The sequence below is a fragment of the Botryllus schlosseri genome, chromosome 13 (assembly GCF_051294905.1).
Source record: "Botryllus schlosseri isolate E-star chromosome 13, Bs_hap1, whole genome shotgun sequence".
Lineage (NCBI taxonomy): Eukaryota > Metazoa > Chordata > Ascidiacea > Stolidobranchia > Styelidae > Botryllus > Botryllus schlosseri.
This window is the reverse complement of record NC_137248.1, coordinates 7,596,782-7,616,676: the sequence shown is the minus strand read 5'-3', so window position 1 is coordinate 7,616,676 and position 19,895 is coordinate 7,596,782. Positions and strand designations below refer to the sequence as shown.

General features: G+C 41.3%; 1 protein-coding gene across 8 annotated transcripts in view; it reads left to right on the top strand.

The window, feature by feature from the left end:
• Positions 1 to 12,046: 12,046 nt before the first annotated feature.
• Positions 12,047 to 19,895, top strand: part of LOC145453159 (uncharacterized) — a 65,637-nt gene continuing 57,788 nt past the window's right edge. For 5 of the 8 annotated variants that reach the window (XM_080331110.1, XM_080331109.1, XM_080331113.1 and 2 more), the window contains exon 1: positions 12,048 to 12,191. In XM_080331110.1, coding sequence (XP_080187236.1) covers positions 12,113 to 12,191 — 79 coding nt within the window. In that variant the 5' untranslated portion in view covers positions 12,048 to 12,112. Of the gene's footprint in view, positions 12,192 to 19,895 lie in introns of all 8 variants that reach the window. The other 3 variants (XM_080331108.1, XM_080331107.1, XM_080331105.1) reach the window with 1 other exon arrangement.

Here is a 19,895-nt window from a genome sequence, read left to right as displayed (position 1 = left end):
AATCCCCATATCTATCAGGGGCTCTTCTTGACCGTGAAGAGCGTCTCGGAGTCTTGAGAGTCGGAGCTGCTTTGAGATTTGTCAGCGATTACAGGGATGGTAGCGTCTTCACTACGGAATTCGTCGGCCTGAGTAACCTTTTCTTCTTCGATTTCGCTGGAGGGCATATCCAGGTCCGATTGAGAAGGAAGAGATTTCTTTACGCGTGGCAAGGATTCGGTGACCTCGGTAATACGCGGATAAGGAGCAAGGTCTGTAGTGGAGACGGTCGACTCTCTTCCATCTGGATAGCGAATCAAAGCGTACTTTGGATTAGCATCGAGCAAATACACTTTATCGCATAAAGGGTCACTCTTGTCGCGGACGAACTTGCGCAGTAGAACTGTGCCCGACTTGAAAAGCCAATCGGGTAATGAAGAGCCATTCATTGATCTCCTTTGAAAAGAGAAAAATCGATCGTGAGGTGTACAATTTGTAGCCGTGCATAGAAGCGACCTGATACAGTGCAATGCGTCTGGGAGTAACCTCCTCCCATGAAGACAGTGGCATTTGGTATTGGGCAAGCAGGAGTTTTACTGTTCTCCAAACAGTTTGGTTGGTTCTCTCACATTGGGAATTGCCAGTGGGATGATAAGGGGTTGATTGACTTGTTGCAACACCTTTCTTCGTTAGGAAATCGTTCATTCTTTTCGACATAAATGACATCGATCTATCGCTATGTACATATTCAGGCAATCCAACGAGAGTGAACAACGTCATTAGACATTCGATGACGGTTTCGGACGTCATATTGTAGCATGGAAATGCAAAAGGGAATCGTGAATATTCGTCGACAATTATTAAAATGAATTTACGTTTACCGGGAACCGGACCTTTGAAATCGATTGATATTCTTTGCCAGGGATAAATGGCTTTGATCAGTTGGTGAGAATCTCCTTTATAAAATCTAGGTTTGAGTTCAGCGCAAACACGGCAGCTGGAACAAATACGTTTCACATCTTCCGTGGAATACGGTAAATTCTTGGATTTAACAAAGTGGGACAATCGGCGAACAATGGCCAAGTTGTGCATGGATTTCATTTAAATTTTGACCTGAACCGGTTACGGAGCAAATACGAGACAAGGTGTCTGCAGCGACGTTTTCGATTCCCGCACGATGTGAGATGTCATAATTGAAAGAGCTGAGTTCAAGACGCCATAGCGCAAGTTTTGTATTCTTGATTTTGCTGTGATGCTTCTTCTGAAATATGTAAGATAAAGCTCTTTGATCTGTAACAAGAAGGAATTTCTGATTGGCAAGCAAGTAATTCCACTTCCGAACCGATTCAATGATTGCGAGAGCTTCTTTCTCAATAGCGGGGTAGTTCGATTCTGTCTTTGTAAGTGTGCGAGAGAAGAAGGCTACAGGCCGATCACACTGGTTCAAAACTGCTGCAATGGCGCAGTTTGACGCGTCACACTCAACTGTAAATGGTTGGTCTTCGTAAATGCATCCTAGACAAGAGTCCACTATCTCTTTCTTTAATTGACGAAAAGCAGCAATAGCATCAGCTCCCAAAGGAAAATTGGATGAACGAATAAGAGGCCTAATCTTAGCCGAGAAATTGTGAATCCATTTGGAATAATATGAAAACATACCGCATATACGTTTCAAACCTTTGGAGTCCGTTGGCGCGGTCATATCCAGGAGCGGCTTCATGTGGTCAGGGTCCGGACTTATGTTGCCATGAGATATTTTGTGTCCAAGCAACTGTATTTCTTCGATTCCAAAACTTGATTTCTCTGTATTGATGGTGAGGTGACAAGCTGTTGCGGAATCTAAAAATGCTTTCAAGCGGATATCATGCTCTTCCTTGGTAGCGCCATATATTGTAATATCATCCAAATACGCTACGACACCCTGTAATTGATGCTTTGAAATAAACGAATCGATATAACGTTGATAAGCCGCTACTCCATTCGTGACGCCGAACGGTAATCGGCAAAATTGGTAAAGTGAACCGCAAGCGGCGAACGCCGTGAAAGGTCTGTCATCAGGGTGTAACGGGACTTGATGGTAAGCCGATTTCAAATCAACGGCTGAATAGTACTTGCCTTTAGAGACTTCATTGATGACATCTTCTATACGTGGCAGTGGATAAGCATCCAAATTGGTGTACTTGTTGATAGATACCGAATAGTCAATGACAAGTCTTCGTTTATGCCGCACGTCCCTGGTTACTAGTGGCTGAGCACGCCAAGGTGAATGACTCGGTTCTATGATACCGTCACTGAGAAGCTTCTGTACTTCGCCTTTAATAAATTCGTTATCTTCTTTGCTATACCTTCGAGAAGGAGCGGCAATGGGTTTGTAATCTGGAGTCAAGAATTGGAATATACGAAGCGGTTCATCGACTTTGGAAGTAACAAGTGCCAAGTGAGAGTTTACGCCTACTGTAAATGGCTCGTTCTTGCCATCTTTGAATTCGAAAATAACCTTCTTGTGCAATCTCATGAAATCTAGTCCGAGGACAAAGTCTGCACATAAATCATCGATTATGCCAAATTGATGAGTGTACTCACGTGACGCCACTATGAATCCGACGGTAACATGTCCTAGCACATCGGTGGCGCATTTGTTGGAAGCCAATTTGATACTGTAAGTTGGTCCCTGTGGAAACAAACCTAGCTTGATAGCAATATCCAGTTGGATGAAACATTCAGCAGCTCCCGAATCGAGCATGGCATCGAATATTTGCTGTGCATTTGTAAGGGGTATGGTCGAGTCTTTCAAACATTTCGGAGCAGCAGCCAGGTATTTGCTTTTTGATTTACAGAATTTCCTGAAATGTCCAAGTCTGCCACATTTATAACATTCAACCATCGATGCTGGGCATTGGTCGCGCTTAGCGGCATGGGTACCTCCACAGAACGTGCATTCTTTGATTGATTTAACTTCGGGTACTCTGCTACTAATTGCAGAAACCGTGTTAAGCTGAGGATCCGGTGCGTCTCTTGCAGGCTGGCTGGGATCGTTATAGGTGCTTGCAACGAAACGTGCATCGACGTCATTAACTTTATAGGAAGTGGAAAATTCTTGAGCTTTCTCCAGTGAAATAGCAGTGATAATCGCTTTTTGCAGTGGCAGTTCCTCGCATTCAAGCAGTCTCGTACGTATATGGGAAGATTTCAAACCTCTGATGAAAGCATCTCTTATAGATTCTTGGCGATATTGCTCGGCGGTGACACTCTTGAAATCACAATCCTTTGCGAGCGCTGATAAGCTTTGGTGAAATTCCTGAACGGTCTCGTTGGTATCTTGCGCTCTACTAGAGAGAAGATGTCTTGAAAATATAACATTTTTCTTCGGTTTGTAAAGATCCTGTAGTAACTTCAGAGCTTCGTCGTAGGATTGCTTTTCTTCTATCAATGCGTAGACGTCCGCCGAAATGAATCCACACAATAATGCAAGCTTATCTATTGTGGCATCAGAAAGGGATGCGGCAGCTATGTAGGATTGCAGTTGTCGTTCCCAATGACAGAATATCTTCAGAACCGCCGGAGCATTTGGTAATACCTCAAGAGTTGGCACCCGTATGAGAATAGGGCGTCGACCGTTTTCTGCTCCTCCATCGACAGACATGACTCAGTAGGTCTTAGTTAATAAAATTGTTGTGAATCAAATACACCTCTTTACATCCAAGGCTTTTATTAACTAAGACAAACAATGAATGGAAACGCAATGGTTTTATACCCAGAACTACAGTAGATAATCAACCAATTAAGCAATAATAACAAAACCGAAATGAGACGATAGCGATCACCACAATACGTATATCTATAATGATATGTATTGCAAGACTGCTATTAAGCCTAAGTACCAAGGCATCGAATTTTGTTATGATTCTCATTTGTGAACGCACATGTTCGATGTAGATTAAAATTACAACCTGTTTCCTATGCCCGATTAATTTCTACTACATTGCACTTGCCCCTTGAATTTTATTAATATACATCTCTTCAAGCTTGAGATATGTTATTCGCTAACGCATTTTATCAATATAATTTTTCACCGAAGTCATCTGTTTGTGTCGTGCTTCTGATATCTTGCTGGTGGATGACAGACCGGGGCACATATATACCATATATATTGTTATAGGTTTGAAGGCAACTCATCCTACTGGGGAATTCGTCATGGCAAAATTGATGGCCGAGAGTAGGCAGGTTACACTGTGAAAATGAAACGGCAGGGAATACGTTGAGAAAGGGTGTTTGTCAAGCTTTTGCGCTTTATTTACTATTGCGACGCTTGATTATCAACGCGTTGATGAATGATGATTAGTCAAAAAGAAGTGTGCGTAGAGAAGGCCAGAAAGGCAAAACTTCGTCATCGCCGCTGGTAATGATCATACTGGTCGTCGGTCCATAAAACAAATTGCGCGACCACCTTCGACGAGGGATATATCAATATTGAAAATGACTTCACTATGAAATTGGGAACATCACTATGTAGTTCAAAGTCGGCCGGTCAACGGAAAGTGTCGCTATGTGAGATTTAAAGTGGCACCCATCTTCTTGCACTTTAACGCCGCCAGCATGGACTACTCTCGTTACCATCGGATATGCTGCGTCTGCGAGAGAGGAATTACGCGAAATGGATCTGTCTGGGTGAGTGTTACTTATCCAATCAATCAATTTTAAGGTCGTATTTTTCATAGCACCATTTTACTATATAGCAATTTGGTATATTTTGTGATTTTACAAAGCAATCATGACACGCTACTCGTGCTGCTGCCATCTCCGCGGAGGTGGTCATGCAGTAACTAACGATCAAGTTTGCTACTTGCAATTCTTCGAAGTACTTGGGTAGGCTTTGTCTAGTACTAGTTGCACTGCTTGCTTGAATGGTTGTATATTCACACAGCTTGCCCTTTCATACTTCTATTTTTACTTGAAGAGATTCTTGGGGGTACAGAACTTTAATATACAGTTAAATAGTATATTCATATTGAAATGTGCCCGAATATTTTCGGCTGACACTCGTCAGGGATAATAATCGTCAGCATGTTGAGGACATATTTCGTGATACTATTGTTGATATGCAATGTTCTTTCTAACTCTCTGCTAGCTGCTGGCGATTACCCCTGGCGAGTGTCAGCCGAAAATATTCGGGTTCATTTCAATATGATATACTATTCAATTATTCTCAAGTATGCCAAGTAGAGCGTCTTTTTTGGTTTAGATCACAGGCACGAGCGAAATCGTGACTGTAACACTTTGACTTGACGTATTTTCGGAAATTACGACTATTCGCAGTGTCATTATAGCCGGACGTGTTAATCGTGAAGATGCATCGTGCAATTTCGAAATTACTCCACCTTCGTTTACTCGCTAAAATTCGACGACAGTAGAATCTTATGGTATGGTACCTGCTTCGGTAGTTGAAAAGCATCCCGAACATGATCGTAGATAGGGTTGCATTTAAAGCAAACAGTATTTTAAAAAACTCATCTTTTTTCTGAAGTTGTTCAACAATGCCATAATTCTGTAATTACTTTCGTCGTATGAGCCTACGGACGATTTTTAGCCGATATTGTCAACGTATACATAATGGAATGGTTAGAATCCCCGAAATGTCGTCGGTTCAACCATTTAATAGCACGTACAATCGTACATATGGATCATCGGTACGGTATGGTTGGTATGATGATGATGACCGCCGACCGTAAAAATACTGCAGAACACTACATTGTCTTGGTTAAAGGTATTTTTCGTCCGTTAATGACAGGGGTAGGGCGCCTTTTTCATTAAAGGAGCCCTATTTACCCTATATATTTTCAATTGTAAATGGCTATACAATGTAACTTCACAACTAACGATTAGTGACGTCATCGCTAAAAACAAAACAAAAAAATGTTTTCAACAATGGCGAAGTCTTAACATCTTCTTTTTTGAAGGCAATCGAAATTGCAGTTGAACTATAGGCTACAATTTATCACGAGGTAGATGGATGTCGGTTGTATGTTGCAGTCTTTGTAGAGGAAGCCTCGATCTTATTATGTGGCAGTGCTTCATTCAGGCATATTTTTTTTATATAGCCATAGTGTGCCGTACTAGTAGAGTAGTAATGCATTTTCGTGGGTATTTTAGTAGTCAATAGCTCACGGGCTTTTGTTTTCATAACATTATTTTTACAAAACTGCTGTTGCTTGACTAGTCATCTCGCGCACAGTGTACATTGGGTATTCAAGCATGTTACTGCACCAAAGTTATAAGGAAATTTTTCTTCCGTAGGAAGTGGAAGTGCGAAGAAGGCTGTGCTATTTTATGTCTATAGCGCGTCAGCTACTATTTATGTTTTACGGTCGATTCCGCGTCAGCTACATACTCCGTCACGGGTATGCAGTAATGCGCAATATGTCTGTCATTCTTTAGGTTCGCTTGATGCTATATATGATCAATACGATATAAATTGAGTTATTGTCATTGAATATCAGACCAATGTTAGATATTTAGGGCCAAATATTATTAATACCAAATATATCTATTTTCACGATATCAATCATCACAATTATACCGCGCCCTTCATTTTTGCCGTATATAGTCTCCGTTTCGTACAGTCAACCCCACCAATACTACTTATAGCAGGAACCTATCAAAATCTAATTTGTAACAGATGGTACGTGATGGCTCCGTATAATAGGAATGCGGTAAAACAAAATTTACTTTGGACCAGGGCCGTAACAGCACTTTGTCAGGCCCCCCCCAAAAAAACGTTGGTCTTGGGCCCCCCATAGGGCGATAAACCGGACTTCTGGGGGGCATAGCCCACCAGACCCCCTTGTCTACCCGCTTTTCGCCGCTACTTGTCATCAATATTGGGTGTCCGTTTAGTGGGCCTCCCATTCTCGCCTAGTCGCGCGAAGCGCGAAAAATTTCACGAATTCATGATTGAATCGGTCAGTATCATCTGGGATTGCATATATATTGCTATCAATTTTTATCCCCTATCTACTGACGTAATCAGATTTACCGGTAGAGCTGAGTGAGATGTATTTGAAAAGGTAGGACTCCTCAATAATAATTAAAATCTTCGGGCGTATACCCGTTGGCAGGAACGAAACAACACTTCATCAGGTCCCCAAAACACTTGGGTCTTGGGCTCCCATAGGATGATAAACCGACCCCCCCCCCCCCCCATCGTGTTGATCGCTTTTGCCACGAAATTAGCCGTACTGTTTAGCGATCCAGCGCGAAGCGCAAAAAATTCCGATAATTAATGACAAAATCAATCAATAAGATCGGGAATTGCATATATATTGCTATCAATATCTTGTCCTCTCTGCTCACTTTATCAGATTTACCGGTAGAGCTGAGGGAGGTTTCTTGGAAACTGTGGGGCCCGTAAATAATAATTAAACATCTTTGGCGGGCGGACCCGTTGGTAGGACTTCGTTACATGATGTTATTTCGTGACCTCCTGTCTGCTATATCAAAAAATATAGAATCGGGCTAACGTACTAAACTAAAAGACGCACGCGATTTCAAATTGGTTTTTCTTCACTGGCGTGTAATTTTTCCCTGCGGGATGGAATTCGTCTTCTGAGGTTCAGAAGGTCAACCTAAGGGCAATCCTTTTCGGACAAGGTTTTTACGCTGCCGGTCGTTCTGGCACACTTCTTGGAGTCGCATGTAATATGTCCTAAATCGTTATATGTCTTGGTACGTCGTGTCGCGGTATTGGCCAACGCCGATATGTCCATTTCTAAAAATCTTGCGTGCTCTTTTCTTGGGGGAAGAGTACCAAATAATCATGATATTTGACACCTTTAAATCGCGCGTAGCGCTAAAAATTTTTGGAAAGTTCCATAAATTTTCAAAAAATACTCCATAATTTATGCTAATTCACAAAATAATTTTGGGCCCCCTTCGAGCTCGGACCCCCCCCCCAATTGGGGGGTTTGGGGTGCGGCAGTTACGGTCCTGCTTTGGACGTATTCAGAGTTTTGATGAGTTTTCACCAAGGTTGTACCATACAATTACGTATCAGAGACGCCACTCCAGATTTTAAGCTGCGCGATAAGCATTACAGACATAAGTACGGTTTTACTGGTACACACTTAGCTGCAGGTTGCGAACCCGGCGATGTAGTTCCCTGCATACTGATGCTGCAGTTATGCGGTTACCTTGATACAAAACCAAAGAAGCGTGACATTTTATGAGATCTCACAATCTTTCAGGCTTGGCATCTCTCACCTGAGATTAGTGGAAATACACAATGTAGAGATAATGCGTTGAACTGAAAATCCCTTAACGCCATGCGTAGCCTGCGTTTCTTCACATAACAGCACCGTTGCTGGCAGCGATGATTTTCGGTTGATACAATTAACTTGAGGAAAGCTGTCGACTGTCGAGCCGTATAGTACTCGCGGTAGATCATTAAATAATAGCTTATGAACCAGCGTAAATGAAGGCCTATTGTGGGCTTCGTTACTATCAGATCAGATTCAATACCAGTTGAGGCAGAGTAAAGTGTACCACTGTAGGCCTACCTACTTCTTGAAATCACTCAACTGTAATTATAGTTTAAGTATATGTCGTATAGGTCTATTGTGAAAGTGTTTCCGAGATAGGTCGCTGTGATGATAAGCTGTCACTAAAATCTTTTCCCCATTCAATGCGCAGGCCTAGCACACCCGACGGAAACTGGAGATATTTTGAATAATTAATTCCCGCCATAAACAATTCTTTCAACACCAAATGAAGTCATCGCTGATCCCACCGTCGGGAAGCTTCGACCTTCGACACCCTTGGAATAGGTCGCGTTTAAGATCAATAATAGTTCAAAGCTGGATTTGTATATGGATTTACAGATAATTTTCAATTTTCATCGGACCTTTTGGAAAAATTCAGTCAACGTCGAATCTCGACTTGGATTTGCATCTCAAATCGGGGACATAATTTTGATATGAATATTAAATCTGCTCGTCTCTGCAATTTGTGTTGCCGTGTCGAACGACACGCCGAGCGTTATCAAGTATTTGAATGTCATAATTTTTCTGCCGTTTTCCTGCATATAGCTGATAGCAAGTTGGCGCTGTCGTAATTTTAGACCCTGCAAAATTTTTCGCAGAAATTTGTCGTAAATAATACATGCCTTTACAAACAAACGTCCAAATAACACGCGTTGAAATTCAACAGGGCATGGCATGTTTAGAGCAGACTAGAAAAGTGAATTCCAATGATTTCCTGAGTCTAATTGGATGTATTATTATGCGCTATGGCTACGTATTAGGATTTGGCGGTTAACGTGAGGCTTCCAAAACAGCACTTCATCATTTTGTTGTCTGTAAGCATCAGTACACTACACACTACAGACAGATTTTTCACTATACAATGAGAACACATTTACGCGTCATGTAATAGGATTTGCCAGAGTTTCGTGGTAATCTGCTATTAGCAATGAGCATGTCGAAAATGCTGCAGACGTGTATGCATAATGTGTATTGTATTGTATATTATATGCAGCAGAGTTTCTGATCATACCCGAGCCACGATGAATGATCGAAGTGTAATGTGGGTATATCCATTATCGTTATAAATGCCCGATGCGGCAGTTCAAGCATGAAGCAAGCCGGTTTCGGTTCCCTTTATAGCGCCATTCCTAGAACCGTTTGCGTATTTTCCTTACCTATACTATGTTGCCATAGAAACGTTGCAGGCTGCATCCATCATTGTCTGCATTGTTTGGAAACTTTTTTCTTGAAAATCGATGAAGTGTACCATATCCACCCAAGATCGCGAGTTATTTGTTTGCAGGCTCCATTTATGCCGCGATACCTCCAATATAGTACACAGTGACAGCACAGGGACTAGCGGCGATTAAATATACACTGAACGCCTCATTCGGAGTATTGTTTTGTTTATCGCGCGAGCCTGGTCACAGGAGTCCGCAAATTAGCAATGTCCGTACTAGTAACGACATTCATAAATATTTAAATGATATATAGAATATAGCGACCGATAGCGAGTCATTTCCTGCCCCGTGAAGTCAGTTGGGTGTTTTGACTTGAGTGCGTAGCTGGCGGCGATTTTTAATAACAATTAAGGTAAGCCCAGATACGTAAAGGGATAGCGCAATATACAATTGTTCGATGCATAGATCGTCCAATATGTTATTCAAAATAGGAGATATAAGTGAGGAAGGAGAGTCTTCGAAAAGGAATTGAAATATATTGTAAACCTATGCTACACATTGCGACACCCTCGTTGAAAGCTAATACTACCGCAAGAAGCTGGAGTTAGCCAAAAATAAGCTTTTTCGAAAATACAAATTTTTATGAGAGTTTTTGAAAAAAATGTCAACAAGAATTGATATGAGTTTGTATGAAGCGAAAAAACAAGTGTGTAAAGCAGAATTCTTAAATTACGGTCCGTGAATCCTTAGCGGGTCCGCAAACTATATATTCCAACGCTACAATGTAAAGTGAATGAAAATCATTGGCTTGAGTCCAAAAAGACCAACGATTAAATCTGGATTCACGGCTAATCTGTGCGTTGATCAATCCAGTGATTAGGAAATAGATGACATCCAGCGATTAGGAAATTAATGATATTACGCGATTAGGGAGTATACGATCTCTGCCCGAAAAAACAGGTTTAGGTAGTATTTCGGAATCTGTGATACAGAGAACAAAATTTTGGTTTTAGCGCAATTACTAGGCATTTTCCTGTTGTCACTGCTAATACATTTTGTTATATCATGTAGCCGCCACGCGCGACCTAGGCTGCATTTAGCTCAATGTTCATATACTAAATTCCATTCACCCTTTAACTTGCGATTGAAAACTATGCATGGTCATCGTTCAATCACTGATAGTTTTTGTCACGTTGTCTAATAGGAGCATGGTTTCATCAGAGAACAGATATCGTGCAAAAGGCCTCCCGATCGATACGTACCATAGAAGACAATACATTCAGCCCTAGATTTTTCTTGACCAGGTGGATAATTTTTCATATTATATTGAATTAAAAAAGCCACTCATTCTTTCTAACCATAGGTTGGGTAGTGAAGGCTATGATCCGTCTCAGCAACTCTTTCAAATTGTTATCATAAGTATTGTGATTTTGCACGGATATTGACTATGTAGAATATTTGCAGAAGCACTCGATTTTGCATCGGGTGAATTTGGTCTCCCAAATCGTTCTCAATTCGGATTTTAATCTTGCTGTTTGGTGGCACAGTCTGGATGCTGCATGCTTTGTGACCTCCGTTTCATAAGAAGGTCCAAAATGCCGAAAATAAGCTATTTCCCAAAAATAACCATGCCTGGTCGTATCGCGGCGTACGGAACGTATAGTGCAGCGCTGCGAAAGTTAGTGGAAATGACGTATCTGTGAAGTCGTGACCCACAGCAATGTCACGAAAATACAATGAAATAGGCACGGTTGAATGTGATATGTAGAACTTTCATCGGGGGTTGCATTTAAAACAAACAGAGTTCTAAAACACTTTGTTTAAACATGCTGCATATCGATGTAGTCCAGGTTAAAGTTATTTTTAGTATGTTAATATGCAGCAACTTGTGGTTTGCAAGCGCTTATATAGCAGCATAGCGTATGCACGACTCAACTTTTATTACCCTATACATAATAGATATCTTTTCCTCGCTGGCCCACCACTACTCTGCAGTAGAAACGTTAATTACCAATACAACCATACATTACCTATAAAAACATGATTGCGTTTACGTCGGGCCCCGGAGCTTTTGTTTGTATAGCGTTCCTTAATTTAAACTGGTGAAAGTCGACGGTACAAAAGGTTTCCACATTTTAACGCCCTTTATAATTGCGATGTCGTAAGGTCATCAACGTAGCCCAGGACCTCGCAATTGCTATGGTAGCAATAAAAGCAGTTTGTCACGCATCGTGATCGGGTAAAGATATTCACAGCAATCCACAGTGCCTATAAGTGAGTTTGCTGGCAGTATTTCTCATTACCAGCCCGTGTTTCGATGGGGCTAATAGCCTACGTAGCAATAAATTCGGCTCACAGATTTTCCTATTTAGTAATATTTGTCACCGCAATTCTACTATATACAGGCTGAGTGGTCTAATAGAATAACAAACTGTCATGGACCCGGCCGCGAGCCTCGTTTTATTTGGATTTACAATCATTGTACATCTCGCCGAAGGACAGCATTCGATTGTTGGTGAGTTTTTTCGTTTTTAATATGGCTACTTGAATGGCGTGGAATCTGGCACTTGAGTAAAAGTCGGGCTCTGTCGTGCTTGAAAGGTGACGAACGTAATCCGCACTCGGATGCATTCGACTTGAGTTTTGCAAACTTTGTGCTTTCAATTGGCGCTTTGTGTGACTGTTGGCAAAGCTGGTTTGGAAAAAGTATGTGTTTATTATCTTTTTACACGTCTTATTCTAGCCCAATTTCGAACCCATATTCAGGAACACGTAACCTTAATTCATTGATGATGTCGCGCATCCGCTATTGACGCTAGAGAGTAATATACCATGTGGGATGAATATATGGGAATTGTCTCTCACAGGATTGGCCAGATGGCCACTCGACCAACTCCGATTACAAATTGATGCGCATCCACTTTAGCATGATAATGATAGATCCTTGGTGTCGCATAAACACTCATTCACAAGTTTCCTGAACTTGTAGTCATTGATGCTTCCAAAGAGCATTCATGCTGAATAAAATTAGGTTACTGGAATTGAACTACAAAATATAATGCTAATAAGTACTGTTTGGCTTTAAAAAGTGGTTTGTAACGTGACACCAATCTCAAGGACCTCACAACGATAAAGAATGATAGAATACACTCCTCAACAATCAGTGGTTAACGGACCGGTTCAATAAGTTTCGAAATTGCGTTCCTTGATACAAGTTGTCGGATCAAATTATCAAATAATTCATATGAATGCACGGATGAACTATGCAAACCCATGCGGCGGAGGTAGGGCAGTTGTTCGAGATATATACAATTTGAATAGACAAACCGGCCGTCACAAAAATAGAATAGTGACACGGCCAGCAGTACTTTCACATAAATAGTTAAAACTTCATTGCCGGTATGTCCGCTATACGACCACCGGCATGTGAGGTCAATGGGGCTATTTTATTTTTAATCACGAATTCATGTGAAAAAAAAACAATTCAATAAAGTCAAAAACAGAATCTAGTTTCTTTTGGTTTCTTGCCACTTCCACTCGCGAATATTGCGAATTTATCAAAAACTAGACAATAAAAATATAAAAAGTTTAGTAGCTAGGTCCGTGTTGTGCTATATTTTATTCCGATACAATGCCACTATTTATGTGTTGTGAATCATCCGCAATCCGTCAGAACAGCGTACTGTGCGGTAACGCTGCATGTGATATTTGGGAGATTAAAGCAAAGGGCGGGGTCTTCTTCCTTGATATAAGTACGGGGTATTATATGCGAACGTGATTCGTGAATCATGCCTGCTATTTGGAGTCGCGCATGATAAACCGCATGGATGCGCGCACCGTTGCGCGATGGATGTTTGCACGCAAAAGTACGGCCTTTTCGGAAATCAGGTACCGTGCGCTGTACGTCATCTCACTAAGGCGTGTAATATCTACCCTACTGATTGCTGAAGAATTTGAGACCCTGATCGCTCGCGAGGCTTCTTCGTTTAGCCACATAACTATACAGGGTGTGATTCATGCTTACTGATCCGTAGCTAGGAATGTTATCCCCTATAAATACCGTAACTTCTATGATGGGCAGTCATAACTCCTAGATCCATTTTCATCACCGGTGACAACCGAACGTGCAAACCTAACAATTTTCCAGTCGCAAAATGTACTGTACTGCTGATGTTAGCGTTCGCCTATACGACCTACGGCCAAAAATTATGATAGGAATACCTTGGAAAGTTTGACTTTTCTAAGCCAACTGTAGCTTGTTTCAGATTCCCGAAATTACTAGGCCCTCGAACGCATTCTGGTTATTTCTAGACGTCGTAATTATGATCTTAGTATACCGTTATTGTTATATAATATATTCCCATCCCTTCAACAAATCAAACACTCGCCTTCTCACGATCCAAGTAGGAACGAGAAAAAAAACAGTGCTCAGATGGATATCAGGTTCAGACTACATTAAATTAAATTCTAGCGTTTTTATACGAGTATATGTAAATGTATGTTACCCGATGTAGTCCATGCTATGGGATTTGATCCGTACGCAGTGTCGCATTTCGTGAAACGATTCACCTTGAACTTCTGATCGTGCTCGGTCGTAAAGTCTTGGGATTCTTCGATGTATTAGTAGCCTCGAAGAAGGCACTAGCGATTCGGCTATGGAGAATGGAGAGAGCTTAATGTCAAAAAATCACGACGCCAGTTATACGCATGATGGCAAAATCAAGGTTACCGCTGTGTATTGTCATTAGCTCATACAAGCAGCCACTATTTATGACGTCTTTCATTCGTTAGAGAGTATGCTTCATGGCTTTTACTACGCATCACAATTAAGTAGTAACCGTGGCACCGTGACTTGCTTCGGATTGCATAGCGTGGAGCGATGTTTATCTATATTTCCCTCCTTGTCGCGCGTCAGATAATTGAATATCTGTTTGGTTTTATAACTTTACAAAATGTAACATCGATCAACGTTTTGTTGCTCATATTATTTCCGAACCGACACCCGACATACATATTCACAGATTCTGTGCTCTTTCACATATTCATAGCTGCTGGTGCGTGTTGTATTCATGTCATCAATTACAGTAAAACGCATGTACGCTCTGTCGCGTATCAATCGCCTTTGCGGTGAACTAAGAAATATCTTCACCGAATCATCCAGAAAATTCTTCAAACTTGTGCCACCCCGTCTCTCCATCCGCGTAATGGCAAATGTAAAAATGAAGCTTGCGACCTTTGTTAAAACGGGTTGTATTCAATCGTGTGAAAATGACGTAGTATCAGCGAGATTCCGTTGGTTATTTCAGACGAAAAACGATGATTTTATTATATAAGTTCAGATCAGTGTGATCGAAGGCCGGCATGTGTTTTCATGGGTCCATATTGAGTTGAGTTGAGTTTATTGTTAATAATTTTACCCATTCAATAACATCACAAGATTGCGAAACGATGAAAAGATAGGAAGATGTCGAAGCGACCTGGAGTAGCTTTTGAAATCAGACACCCACCCGAGCCTATGCGACATAAAGAAAAGGCATGCACGACACGGCGTGCACGTTGAATGAAAAGTAATAGAAGATGAAATAAAAGAACAGGCATGCGTTGGAAGCCGAGGTCAATCTATCATATAACATCATCATTTCACCAGTATTCATTGCTTGTATTTCGACTTGAATGTGACGTGCTAGACGACTGTCGGATAGCCATCGATTTACTGTCCCACATAGGGTTGCATTTAAAACAAATGGTGTTCGACCATGTTTTAAAACATTGCCATTTTAAAAGGAACAAAGTTGTGATTTTTTCATTTCAAAAGTTGTATAATTATGCAATACTTTTGTAAAGACCTTCAAAAAACATGTAGTATCAGTATGCGGACGATTTTCACCCGAATGAATGATTATAACTCTCGAAATCGTCGTCGGTTCAACAGTCATGGGCAGTAGTTTTACATCATTGGTACGGAATGGATGTTCTGATGATGATGATGACCACCGACCGTAAAAATGCTACATTACAATGTAGACCCGGTCAAAACATATTTTGGTCCGTTTAAGAAAGCCTTTTTGGCAATGGAGTCATATTGACCCTAATTATTATTGTCGATGTCATTTTCACTGTGGCGTCACAACTTATCATTCGTGACGTCATTGCTAATAAAATACAATAGGAACATGTTTTAAACAAGGGCCTTGTTTTAGATTTATTTTTGTTTTAAATGCAACCCGAGTTCCACAGTTGCGGTCCGCTGCAATCTGATTTCATGTAATTCATGCTGATCAAAATGGTAGTTGGACTACTAGGACGCGCGCGTACTGTGTCTGTAGCCTAGTCATGCGCTTTTGATTTCGACAAGCTATTATGCTGTGGTATTCAGTAATATCATGGACAAAAATATAGTTCAGCAATGATGCGACTTCCAGATTGATTGTGACATAGCTAAATGAGAAAGCGACGTGACCGCCGTGCTGCGCTTCCTGCCCTTGCATCGAATGTGCGTTTCTCGCACTTTCATCTTGGTGTCACTTTCTCGTAATCTACTCCACTATACCAAGGCAGCACTATTACGCATGAGTGGATAATTTATTACCGGCTCGTGCATATAGCGCTCGTTCAGGCGATGAATCAAGTACGCTTCCGGTGTTTTAGCGGGCTCTGCAATTTGAAAAAGAAACGTAAAATCTCGGTAGTTCAAGTATTCGCAAATACCGATTCTAGCATACCGAAACGTGGAACATGTAGCAATTCGTGTGACAACTGACAACGCAACTCATTTCTCTATAATAGTTGACCAATGTATTCTGCTAATCGCTCACGAGGTCAGGATTACGCAACTTCGTATCGAAATATTTGCGAGCTTACGATCTGGACGGATGAAATAATCCTACTTGTTTTCAACAATCACTGCTTTGTTAACGTCGCGGATCAATTCCCCTGATTGAATTAAAATAGGGTTGCAAATAGTTCATTAGCTCAGGTTATGATTTGTGTATACTATCGTATTGAAAATCTGAAGTCGAAGCTTTTTAATAATTTTGAGCTGAAACTCAAGATCAAAAATTGTATTGAATAGTGATTTTGGATCACCTAATCTGGGAGAGGGGGATACGGGTTACCCTAAATTCGTCCTCGATATTCATTTTATGCAACAATACTTTGGATTATAGTTATTCAATAATCCGAAGTATTCTTTCTCACTTCACTTGATTTTCTATCGAGGTACAATCTTTTTCGCCGTCGAATTTAACTTCGACAAGTTAAGCGTTTTTTCGCATCGCTTTTACCACTAGAATTGAAATTTTGGAGCTTGGTCACACTGAGTCGTCACGGTTCGCAATGAAGCCAGAAGTTTATTACTGCTGCTGTAATTTGCGATATCGCTAAAGAATGCGCTGGCGCTTATAAATCCACGCAGGGCCGTAACTGCCGCACCCCAAATCCCCCTAGTGGGGGGGGGCGAGCTCGAAGAGGGCCCAAAATTATTTCGTGAATTGGCATAAATTATAGAGTATTTTGAGAAAATTTATGCAACTTTTTCAAAGAATTTTCGCGCTCGGCGCGATTTCAAGTCGCCAAATATCTTGATTATTGGGAACTCTTATCTCAAGAAAAAATATGCAAGATTTATAGAAATGGACATATCGGCGTTGGCCATTACCGCGCTACGACGCAACAACACATATAAAATTTTAGGCCATGCGACTCCAAGAAGTGTGCCATAACGATCGGCAGCGAGAAAACCTTTGCCGTAAATGACTGCCCTTATGCTGACCGAAAACTTCGTTATATATACAATATACATATCGGTTACTTTGTCTATATAGGCGCCTAAATAACTGGCGCCGAATGTTCCTGTCTTGGCAATCCGAACCTCACAAGACAAATACCACCCCGCAGGAAAACATTACATGCCAGTGAAGAAATACCAATCTGAAATCGTGTGATCCTTCAGTTTAGTACATTTGGGCGATTCTATATTTTTTATATAGCAGACAGGAGGTCACGAAATAACATCATGTAACGAAGTCATACCAACGGGTCCGCCCGCCCGAAGATGTTCAATTATTAGTTACGGACTCTAGAGTTTCAAAAACACCTCACTCAGCTCTACCGGTAAATCTGATTACGTGAGCAGAGAAGTTCGGTTTATCACCATATGGGGGGCCCAAGACCAACGTTTTTTTTTTAGGGGGGGGGCTGACGAAGTGCTGTTACGCCCATGAATCCACGGGCAATATTTGATCGTAGGCTACGCTCGAAATAACATCTTTTTAAAACGGCTGCATAAGAGAAGATAGCTGTTATCACTGTAAGTATTGGGGTACTAAGTAGGGATGGTGTGAACGTGAGGTTCACGTTCGCGTTCTGTGTGTGAACCTCGGAAATTTAGAGGTTTGTGTTCACAACAGAACCTTGGTAGGTTCTGCACTGTGAACCTTTTGGTAAATTGTAATTTTCACTCCATTATAAGATCTTTGGCTCAAATTTATTGCATTTCAACTGCGGGCCACTCCATGCATGGTGCTGGCAGCATAAAAAATCAACGCTTAACGAGCATGCACCATGCACCTCGACAACCTTAAAAGTTTTAGTTGCTTTGTTGCGAAAATTTTCTCGGAATAACCTGCTTTCCGTTTGTGGATATTTAGTGACTATCTGCTGTGAGCTTGACCCGCAATCACATAACATCACGAGCGATATACGTAGTCAGAGAATGATGCTTATATTCAACCAATCAATGACATTGATATCGTCTTCTGATGTAAAAAATCGTACGGGCGTACGGGGTCAATCTTGACTTCATATCTTTACTGTATCATTAAAACCAAATCCGTGCGATTAAAGTGTTTGCTACTGCTGCATAACTTGTGGTTGTTTGTGGTATCGGTAGGGAGTATTGAAACCCGTTGTACACACTGCTCCATATCAATGTAGCAATACTCAGACTCCGAACACATAGTCCGGTCTGGCTAAGAACGTTAAGGCGTAAGCTTATATTCCTTGGTAAGTCCTCGTCGAAATTGTTGGCAAAGCGACGGAATGTATTGATTTTACGCAATTATTATATCCTTTGATTACCGCTGTTGATACATTTAGCGACGTTTAAAACGCCGATATGTACTTCAGCATTGTGGCATTATGTGGACCGAGTCTTCGCTAGGTATCGTGTACATTAATATAGGCTATCACTTCATTGGAAGATAGGGTTGGAATTAGCAATATGACGTCACGAGGTTCACGTTCGTGTTCACACAGAACCTTTTAAAAAGGTTCGCGTTCACACGAACCTGAACCTTTCAGAGGTTCACACCATCCCTAGTACTAAGTCAAACAAAGCCTAGTGATATGTCGCTGATCGTATATTTCCTGTTAGTCAATCCTAAACATCATATCCCCGATTCGATATGTAACACAAATGAAAGACACGGCTGTCACCTGCTCGACATTTTTCATTGATTGATTGACATCATTACGTTTTTGAGGTGTGGCCTACAACCTCAGTCGTGTACCTCAGTCGTGTACCATGGTATTGCGGGATCGCGCATTGTACTTGTGACGCCGTATCCGAAGGGTGGACAAATGTATATATATATATCTAAATTCGTAACGAACTAGATCTACTTTCTCCCGTGAAATTGTGCACCGTAAAAATAGAATATACCTGACACCCCCTACGTTAACAACAGACGAGAAGAACATATGATTTCGAAGAAGTTAGAAGATTCTGAATAATCCGAGTATGGTAGACGCGAAGAGTCACGCCAAAAATGTTGTTCTTTAAATCTTGTCTGGATATATAATTGGATGCATAAATACTCGCACGCAGAAACCGTGAAATTATCGTTGTTTTGTGGTTCTGGCGGTGGGTCAGTCAGTTGGAAATACTTGAGGAGCTTGCCTCGTTTTCACTGATCAAGCTGTGGAAACAGTATTGTAGTTGGACGCCTGTCAGACGCCTATTGGCTGTCATCTTTTGCTTGCGAAATTACGAATATATAGTCATTAGTGATGGACATTTTTCCTTCATTGTTTTGAGGGTGGAGTTCGTGGCGCACGACACTAGTAGAAAAAGGTTGCTCTTCTGCCCTGTCATCTGATATAACTAACGATTATCTGGCGAAAATTTGTCGAGGTTCTAGTAGTGCAGTGGTTCGCACCCCATGGGGAAGCGGGGAAGCATCTGAGGGGAGTCGCTAGGCCGCTTGAAAGAAATGATATT